This window comes from Marmota marmota, unplaced genomic scaffold (assembly GCF_001458135.2).
Source record: "Marmota marmota marmota unplaced genomic scaffold, marMar, whole genome shotgun sequence".
Classification (NCBI taxonomy): Eukaryota; Metazoa; Chordata; class Mammalia; order Rodentia; family Sciuridae; genus Marmota; species Marmota marmota.
The window spans coordinates 11,185,329-11,195,449 of record NW_025999905.1 but is presented as its reverse complement, the minus strand read 5'-3'; the positions used below and the strand labels follow the sequence as shown (position 1 = coordinate 11,195,449).

The 10,121-nt window shown below is 43.1% G+C and overlaps 1 protein-coding gene across 1 annotated transcript; it reads left to right on the top strand.

Moving 5' to 3' along the window:
* On the top strand, nt 1–1,481 carry Twist1 (twist family bHLH transcription factor 1). Its single transcript, XM_015498160.2, has 2 exons — nt 1–424; nt 965–1,481. Exons 1-2 carry the CDS (start codon nt 106–108, stop codon nt 1,021–1,023), a joined length of 378 nt encoding a protein of 125 aa, XP_015353646.1. The 5' UTR covers nt 1–105; the 3' UTR covers nt 1,024–1,481.
* Nucleotides 1,482–10,121: the final 8,640 nt, after the last annotated feature.

The following is a 10,121-nucleotide window of genomic DNA, read 5'->3' as shown; positions in this document are numbered from 1 at the left end:
GGTAAAAAGTCTGCGGGCTGTGGCGGCGGCGCGGGAGGTGGCGGCGGCAGCAGCAGCGGCGGCGGGAGCCCGCAGTCATATGAGGAGCTGCAGACGCAGCGGGTCATGGCCAACGTGCGGGAGCGCCAGCGCACGCAATCTCTAAACGAGGCGTTCGCCGCGCTGCGCAAGATCATCCCCACGCTGCCCTCGGACAAGCTGAGCAAGATTCAGACCCTCAAGCTGGCGGCCAGGTACATCGACTTCCTCTACCAGGTCCTCCAGAGCGACGAGCTGGACTCCAAGATGGCAAGCTGCAGCTATGTGGCCCACGAGCGGCTCAGCTACGCCTTCTCGGTCTGGAGGATGGAGGGGGCCTGGTCCATGTGCCGCGTCCCACTAGCAGGCGGAGCCCCCCACCCCCTCGGCAGGGCCGGAGACCTAGGTAAGGACCTGCGCCTCAGCGACTCTTTGTCGCTCAGGTGATGGACAGTCGAATGGCCAGGCCGCGGCTCCTCGCCCATCGCCGCCTTCCCATTCTCGCACTCTCTTCTCAGCCTTTCCACCTAACCAGACACCGCTATCTCATTTCACCAGTGTCCCCGGAAATCAGTTCAGCCCCGGGTGGGGAGAGAGTCCCCAGGGGTATGCGCCCCTGTGAAAGGTGTGCGTGTGTGCGTGAGTGTGTGTGACCGACAGGAGGGGAGACTGAGAAAGACTCAAGGTTCAAGGGTAAGGGAAGGGATGGTTTTGCCAGGGCCTCCCTTTCTTTTGGCTTTAAATTTTGTTCTTCTTAAAACAAATGTTCCCAAATTCCACCTCCTCCTTTCCGCCCACCCACTTCCTCTTGCCCTCCAGCTGAAATCCTTCCAGGTTGTTCAGCATAATTTCTCGGTGGTAGTGATAACAGAGCTCACTAGTTTTAGAAAACAGCGGCAGAGACCTAAGCAATAACCAACTTTCCCCCCTCTCTGGGTTTTTGCAGATGTCATTGTTTCCAGAGAAGGAGAAAATGGACAGTCTAGAGACTCTGGAGCTGGATAACTAAAAATAAATATATATGCCAAAGATTTTCTTGGAAATTAGAAGAGCAGAACCCAAATTCAAAGAAACAGGGCGTGGGGCGCACTTTTAAAAGAGAAAGCGAGACAGGCCCGTGGACAGTGATCCCAGACGGGCAGCAGCACCATCCTCACACCTCTACATTCTGATAGAAGTCTGAACAGTTGTTTGTGTTCCTTTTTTTTTTTTTTTTTGGGACGAAGAATGTTTTTATTTTTATTTTTTCATGCATGCATTCTCAAGAGGTCGTGCCAATCAGCCACTGAAAGGAAAGGCATCATTATGGACTTTCTCCATTTTAAAATGGTAACAATCAGAGGAATTTTAAGAATACCTTTAGAAATAAACGTACTAGGATAAAACTGGCCAGAAAAATCATAGTCAGTTAATTCCTTTTTTCATTCCTCTGAGGGAAATAAATACTTAAAATACAAAAAAAACAACATTCTATTTATTTATTGATGACCCATGGTAAAATGCAAATAGATCCGGTGTCTAAATGCATTCATATTTTTATGATTGTTTTGTAAATATCTTTGTATATTATTTTTCTGCAATAAATAAATATGATTGAAAATTTTAAGAATCTTAAGAGTTTGGTCTATATTTTTAAAGCTCAGGATTATGTTGGTGGTAAATACCTGCTTGTTTAACTCCAGAGGCACCCAGGAGGGAGGGGGCACTAATATAAACAAAGCAATGAAAAACTCAAATAAACCAGCTACTGACAGGCACAGGCATGTTATTTAAAAAGACAGCTTTATTATTATTCCAGTTTGCTTTTCAGTGGAGCTTAATAGCATCTCTCCATTTCTTATCAATCCTCCAGCAGCAAAAAAATGAGCAAATTAATTTGCACTTTGCTTCTCTTTCTTATAATTTCAAGTAACAGCTCTAAAACATTCAGATAAACAGTACAAAACTAGCAATGTTTTCTCTTGTTACTATATATTTTTGTCATTCCCTCCACTCTTAAAGATGAGGATTCTTAAATGTTTATTTCAGTGAAAGAATAATGTGTTATGAACATTACATACACAAATAAATACAAATGCTTGGAAAATGAAAAATTCAGCAGGAGACAATTTCACTTATAATTTGCTTAACTTTTATTTCATGAATAAGTATGACATTCAGTGTCATGTTTGCTAAAAAGAAAATATTTCACTTTGTTTTTCTTATCTGTTTGAGAAGTATGCTCCTAATTTACACATAAAGATTATACATCTAAGTACAATGAATAAACAACCTGAGTTTTCAGTATCCTTGGTAACTGTTGGAACAATTACTGTTGTAAATGCATAACCATTCAGTTTCTAGTTTAGTTCTTTAACAAATATATTCTATTCAAAATTACATAGTATTTTCCCATGAAGATACACACACACACACACATACACACACCCCTATAATCTCATGAAGTAATGAAAAACAATAATGAGGACAAATGGTGCTTGATTTTTCTTTCATTCTGATTATTTCTGGGCCAGGAACATATTGACTTTTATGATTAATATCATTAAAAGTGATGATTCTTATCTACTTAGTTCTTAATTTTTTTTTACATCTAGTTTACTATGTTCAATTATAATTAGGGAAGCTATGAAACTGGAAAATTATATGGGTGCCTAATTCAAATAATGAGTATGTCAAACAAGTATGTGTATCTGAACAGACTGTGTTTGCTTAACTAAGGTTGAGGTTATTTTATTGCCTGAATATTTTTCTTTATTTCTTCACACAGCACCACAGAATGCTGACATGACATCATTATGAATTTATTATTGTGAATATTTTAGACTGTATTTTATAATAAGCTTGTAGCATTTACTTACATTAAAGGATTAGTGAAGGCTGGGGATTATTATTATTACTTTTATGATTATTAGGATTTTGATAGTCCTTTATCAAATAATGAAAAGGGAAGTATATCCATAGGATGTGTGGGTATTTTTTGTGGGGTGTGTGTGTGTGTGTGTGTATGTGTGTGTAGGATTAGGGAGAACATCAAAATGATAATTCTCTCTTTTGTGCGTATCATCCAATTACCTCCATTTTCTAAATTGTTCATGGGGGAACCTTCTTGTTCACTAGCTTGGTCTGACTATTTGATATTTCAGATTTCTTGATGTACACCAGAATGGAGCTGACCATCATTGCTGACAAGGTAAACTCTACCTTACTTCTTGATGTAAATATTAGATGTTTCAAAGAAAGAGAGCCTACTATCTTCTTTTTTTTTTTTAATAGTACCTTACTTTTTTTTTTTTTTCAAAAAAAATCTGGAGGAAAACAAATGCTACATTTGTATTGAGGAATACTAAACACAAAACTGAATATAATCTTTCTCCAGATTTTCAGAGCAATAAATAAATAAACAAAAGAAAGGTGGTAAACAGTTTTGAGGAGACTTCATAGTGGAAAACATTAATTTCTCAAATATAGTTTTCAGCTTGCAAACTATTTTTGCATTCCTACCCCTTGTACACATTATATAAATGCTTATTTTTAAAGAGTAGTAATAAGTCACCTGTGTTTCTTCCCTTCCACCATTATTTCTTTTCATTTTGTTTCATTTCACTTTATTTATTACTTACACTTATTTAAAGATCACATCAAACGAATTGCCATCACTAAGAAGCTAACTCTTTTCGTTTAATGTGGCTACATTCAAGGTCTTTGCCCTTCAACCAGAATGCATTCACTAGGGGAAAGTATTGTATAAAAAGATCTTGGGTGGCTTCTTTAAAAATTGAATTAAGATTGCTTCCTTTATTGTGAAAATAATTCTTTTTATCTTGTTTTAAATTTCAAGTGATTGATCCCCTTCAGTCATAAGATACTTGTAAGTTTTTGTTCCCATATACACATAGTTATCCTTTTAGTGCATATACATGCTAAATATATGCACAGATAATAATTCATGCACAGTTGCTGATACCTTCCCCAAAGTGCAAGCTATAAAATACCATTAAATAGCTGAAACTATGTAAGTACTTTTTTCCCCCACATTCGACAGGGGCAGAAGCTTCTTGCCCCTTCTGTCTTCAGGCTTATATTCATAATGGAGCTTTTTAAGGGACACTTGGCCTCTTGCAAAAAAGTAGAGCATTTTGCACATTCCACGGTTTGGCAAAGTCAGAACTAGTTATTTTCTCTAGACCGGTATCAAGTTCTTCTCAGGCATATGATTTCACTTGAAGTTCTGCCCAGGAATCCTTCAAAGTGAGCGTTTGTCCCGCTCTCATGATGTCAGGCGGTTTTCCCTGCATCTGTAATTTGAAGAAAAACAAACAAACCTGCGGGGAACAAACGCCACGGAAACCCAAACAGAACTCCGTGGGGAGCGAGGGTCTCACCTGCGGAGGGCGCGGAAGAGGGGCACCGGCTCAGGCTCCCCTGCGTGGGTGGCGGCCCGGCCCGCACGGTAGAGCGAGTGACAATGTTGGTGCCCTCCTTGGATGGTGTGGACCGGCCCGGCCCAGCCTCTGGCCGCTGCTTAAAAGCGGCTGCGCCAAGTGTCAGCGGTAGCAGAGGGAGCAGCAGCAATGGATTCAGGCAAAGGCCCAACCTCAAATTTCCAGAGACAGGCCCACATTAGCGACAAACAGGGGTCGGGACAGGGATCCCCAGGGGCCACTTTTCCAGAATTTTCTGCTTATGTGTCATAAAGAGTGCCCCACCCCCCAGCACCAGCGAAAGTGGAAAGGAAGGGCACTGGCAAAATGGAAAGAGAAATCGGCTTCTACATAATTTCTCAGAGCCGGCAACTCTACAGTTTCTCAGACACCTCCCAACTACTCTTCGCAAACTGAACACCGGAAAATGCAAGCTGAAGCATCATTAATTGTATTTATTTATTGAACAGCAAAAGATACACTCGGTAATCACTGAATGGGCTACATTTTCCATTCGCTTTTGTTTCAAGGCCCCAGGATGGAGCCCACTTAATGTTCTTAGCAAATCAAAGCACGTGTCCTTTTGAAGAAGGTGTGTAATTGGAGTTTAAGGCATGTATGGAATTCCCAGATGTCCATAAAGTAAGAAGGAGCATGTGAGCAGGTCACTGGAAGGTGGGGCAGGTTAAAAACACTGGCACGCACGTTCCCATTTTATATTCTCCCCTTTTATAAAGGCAGAGATAAACCTTGGGGAAAGTTTGGGATGGGATCATAATAAATATTCATTTTCTTGTATCAGTCATAATAGCCATGGTAAAAAGCACATGGTCAGAAAACCTCAAAGAAAACACTCAATTATAGCCGGGATTTCGTGGGCGCCCGGCAACGAGATCGTTTGGGGTTTGCTGCAGTGAGGGCCTCCAACGGCCTTCTTTCTTGTTTACGTGGACTATTTTCTTTTCCTACTGTTTTTTTTTTTTTTTAACCCCCAAGTCTGTGGATGTGTCGTCGGATTTCTGCGTGAGATTTAGGCTGAAGCCAGAGGAACAAAACTCCAGATTAGGAAAAGAAAAAAAACAATTCTAAGAGCATTCATTCCAGAGGCAGCCTTCTTGGGGGAGGGGAGATTGCGCGCGAGTGAAATTAAATTTCTATAAAACATGCAGTTTAAACATCTATCAGATAGAGGGAAAGCTCATGAAAAGACAATCATCAAAGTCAGCAGCTCGCCTTACTCTTTCTTTGAGGAATGTATGGGCTTATAAGAGACTGTGGAACCCGAGTGTAAGTTTGGATATTGTTGATGAGGCGGCTTTTGTTTTGGTTTGGTTTCTCGGTCTGGAGCCGGAATAGAAATGTGATTTTTTTTTCCCGTGGGTTCAAGATATGCCTTCATTTACCTGCCCAGTCGAGCAAGAGGCGGTAAAGAAACTGGCCCTAGCCAAAGGCTGGCACTGCAAGGAGGCGAGGTTGGGAGTTTGGACTGGGAGCCAGAGCACAGAGGACTGGGACAAAGAGCGCCACAGAAGCCACCACTGAGGCAGGCAGGAGGGGGAAAGGGACGCGCCCAGGACTCGAGTGTGACAAGTGAAAAGTTAAGCAGGTACCTGAAGTTTATCTTGCCCAGATGTTAGGGCTTTTATGAAATGTCACATGAAGGGAACAGATGTACAACTTGCGAATGGGGCCACGCCTGCAAATACAAGGAAGGCGAATGCTTGGAGGGAAATCCAGGCATAAATCATCAACCTTGCTTTTCTAGATATCCATTTTCTCCTTTAAATATTTGCTTCCGGAAAGCGAGGGAACATATTAAAGCTAAGTGGTCTTCCAGGAGAAATCACCATTCCACTCGTGCCCAGTCAGTACAAGCATTCCCTAGGTTCTTTGAGTGCGGAGGTTTGGGGTGTGGGGCGTACTTTGCCCCCGCCCCAGTCTGTTTTCCTTTTTCACTTCCCCATCCCCCACATTTCTTTCTGGGCTTCTTGAAGACGTTTGATCCTGAGAAACATATCGGATCTCGGTTTGGAAAAGCTGAAACTAATCAATTGCCTTTTTGAAGGGGTAGAGAGTGATAAGAAGAGCGAAAGAATGCCAGGCCTGACAGACCCCAAACCTCCAAGATACTTAGATGGGCTGAAAGATGAGCGGGTGATCTCCCTCCTGGGGCCAGGAACCAATGCTCTGAGTATCCCTGAACCCTTGGGAAGGGCTTTTACCAAGATAAGTGACCGGTCTGATTGAGAAGGATTTTTAAAAATGACTTGTACACACACAAGACACTTTTCCTCCCTCCGTGTATGAAGGAAGCTCAGCTTGTAAACAATATTAAAATGAATTAGCAGTTGTCCAGTTGTGAAAGACAGTCCAATTTCTTCATCTATATTGAAAAGAAGTGTTCATGAAGTCGTTGTGAATATTAACATGTGGCACAGACCTGGGTCTCTACACTCCATAAGATTTTTAAAAATTTGTTGACTCATTTTAAGACTGTATGTTAAACACTGTATATTAACAGCTATGGCTCTTCTGTTAAATGCAACACTATTCCTACATCTCTATTAAATTGACATTGCATCTGGCTTGTCATATGGCCATACATATAACTCTCTAGACAAAATTTAAAAGTCAGGGTATTTTCTTCTACAATATTAAATCCAATTTTATTTTCTGAGTTTATCCTGTTCTTCATAGGGTTTCCTACAGATGTGGTCAGAAATGAAATACATTCAGAGTGATCACCTCAGCATTAAGGGTTGACAATTTTTTAAATGCCCAGGACCAGATAAGCAGATAGGTTCTTACTCTACATAGCAATTAATATCAATATTCATCCACCCATACCTAACCTTAATTTATTACCTTTAGGTGCATATCATATTATCTGGTTATAGCCTCCAAAGCATTCTGGTCCTAGACCTAGTGGTCAGATCCTGCTCCTCTGGGTTTGCCTGACCTCCAAGGAATCATTGGATTGAACCCCAATTCCTCACTGTAATGCTTTTTGGGGGGGACTTTCAGGCCTCCATTTTCTAAACATACAACTGGATGAAACAATCTTTTCTTTTTTTTCCTTCTTTCCTTTCTTCCTCCCTTCCCCTCAAAACTTAACACCAATCAAGGACTTGGACTGTTGTTGAAAGAGAACTTGAAGCAGAGATCATCTCCCTACTACAAATTTAGCAATGACTTATAATCCTTCTGAGAGGAATGTGGATTCACCCTAATGAAGTCAGTGCTCCATTCCTGAGGGCAGACTTTTACCTTCCAAAACGGTATTCTTTAAAGTGTTCTTATAAATTCCTTTTCCACATTATGACAGAAGGAAATTTCTGTTAGCCTGTGGCAATGGTTGCTTCTGGACTCACTGCACCCCTGACTTCTCTTGCTACTCACATCAACACACACCTTTTAAAACCTAACTTCGTAACATATAAGAGACCTGGAATGGAGAATCCCTCTTCCTCTTCCATCTCTCCCAGCCGGACTGAGTGAAACTTAAAACATGTCTCATAGATCAGTTTTCCTCCTCTGATGTTAGGTACAGTCCATGACCCGGATTTTCAAATAGCCCAGGCTGGAGTCTGCAATATTTAATCCAGTCAGCTATTAAATGTCCTCCGGCTAAATCAAGAGTATAAGAAAGAATCCATACCGGGGGTAATGATACCGAGAGCACTTTGGTGGAAGGAAGGGAGGGGGGGTTAGCTAGGAGTGGGCAGACAACTCCAAGGATCCTTTGATTTGGAAAATCCTGTTTTTAGAACTCCTGTCAGAGCAATAACAAAGCTAAGAAACATGAAAGAACAACTCTTTGTTCCAGGATATGGTTTTAATGAAATACTACTAACACACACACACACACACACACACACAAATCTATTAATAACCGCTTCAGAGACTCCGCTTTTCCTTTACCTATTAGGGACTGGGAGGGTTCGTAATGTGATCCTCTCCCTCTCCCCCTTTCCTGCTGCCTTCTTTCCCCAATTAAGCCAAAATGGTTGTTCTGATGAGCCCCGGCCGGCACGTAACTGCTAACTGAGGCTGCTTTCCGCATCCCCGGACCTTGCCCCAGCGCCAGCCTTCTTCATGCAAAGCCAGGCCCACGGGGATTTGGCTGAGAGTACCTCGCCTTCCTCCTTCCAAGCAGGGCACCCACACCTGGGGCGCTTTCCTGGTCCCGAGCTGGGGGAATTCTTAAGACCCCAACAAATGTGGCATCAGGCAGATGGCTTGCCTAAAATCTGCCTTCCTAGGCTCCCTACTGACCCTGCCAAGTTCTTTTTGTTGATTTAAACCACCCGGAGGGATTGCAACGAAGATAGCAAACGGGGTTGGGGGTAGGGCTGGGGATCCTAGAGGCAGGGGGTGGAGATCGTCAGAGAAAAAGCAACAGCATTTGGGAAGGGGGAAGAGGCAACCTCTTAGGCAGCAGGGATGAGGCATTTTAGCAGCCGCATCTGTCATCTGTAGCAGTGGACAGATAAAACCGTTCCTGATCAAAGACGCTGGTTCATAAATCACCCGTAAGAAATGGATTGTGAGGAGTAAAAGACACGTGTCGAGTAATCTCAACCCAGGAGTCTGCTTGCTGCCGCGCTGTTCCCAAAGACCCCTCCCGCGATCAATGCGTGGCTAGCGAGTCTCGCGACTGGGAATGTAAGATATGGGGTCCCCTTCCTGAACCTCCCTGGCCCCTATCCCCGCCGCCCCACGACCTCCTCCTCAGGCATCCGCCTGGGCCATCTCTGTTCCGGATTTGAGGTTATTTCAATACAGTCGGTTGCCCCAGCAGGGCAAGAGTTGCGTCTTTTTAGTTCTGAAGCGAGAAAGTTCCTGTCTCAAAAATCCAAGACATCTCTTTTTCAGGTCCCTTAGTGTCCTTACCCGCCCTAATAGTCTTTCCTCTGAGAAGAACGCAGAGATTTGCTAAGTATATGGTGCAAACAGAACGCAGCGGGGAGAGTTTAGCGAGAGCTGAAATTGGCTAGACTGGTGTTCGCTGTTCGGGTTTTCTAAGTTTCGGGCTATCGGTGTTTTGTACTTGGTTTTGCCGCCCTAGTGTAAGATCTAAGGGGCAATTGCTGTCCTCTGCCGGAGGACCAAATAGAATCTCTTTCCCCGCCTCCCACCTCCCAAGCCCCAGACTCTCTCGCACCTGCTTCCTCTGGTTGAAAAAAACAGGCGAAGGCGAATGTCCAGTCCGTGTGCTAAACGCTCTGGCCAGCTGTTGCGAGGACCTTAGAAACACTTACTGGGCGGGTTTAGAAACGCGGTGCGGCTATTTCCAAGAAGGCAGTAGACAATGCTAAGAAATAGTTTGTGAATTTGTGTGGGGGGTTTTACAGCGAAAAATGCCCCTTACCCCTTCCTCTTCCCTCAGTTTTAGCATTCTGCAGATAAGTGGGATTTTGCATATAATAGGTGTTTATGGTTCCAGGAATTGCTCTTTGATCTAGGATTTGAGGGGTGGAGTGTCTAAGCGGTCTCTAGACGCTTGTCTGATTTGAATGCTTTTCAGGATGATTTATGGCAAAAGGCTCTTTTCTGACACTTCCAGATGCCACAGCTCTTCTCTTCTAGGAAGGGATGGGGGAGACTCGCTTCCAACAGCTTTGCGGATAGAAGCCCTAGCGCCTAATACGCCTGCCAGTCTGTCATCCTAAATTGACAGTA

Excerpts from the sequence above, each read along its gene's own strand:
- Twist1 (XM_015498160.2), top strand. The coding sequence starts at position 106 with ATGGCCAACGTGCGGGAGCGCCAGCGCACGCAATCTCTAAACGAGGCG. Across the intron at positions 425-964 it reads CGGCAGGGCCGGAGACCTAG|ATGTCATTGTTTCCAGAGAA; the intron begins GTAAGGACCTGC and ends GGGTTTTTGCAG.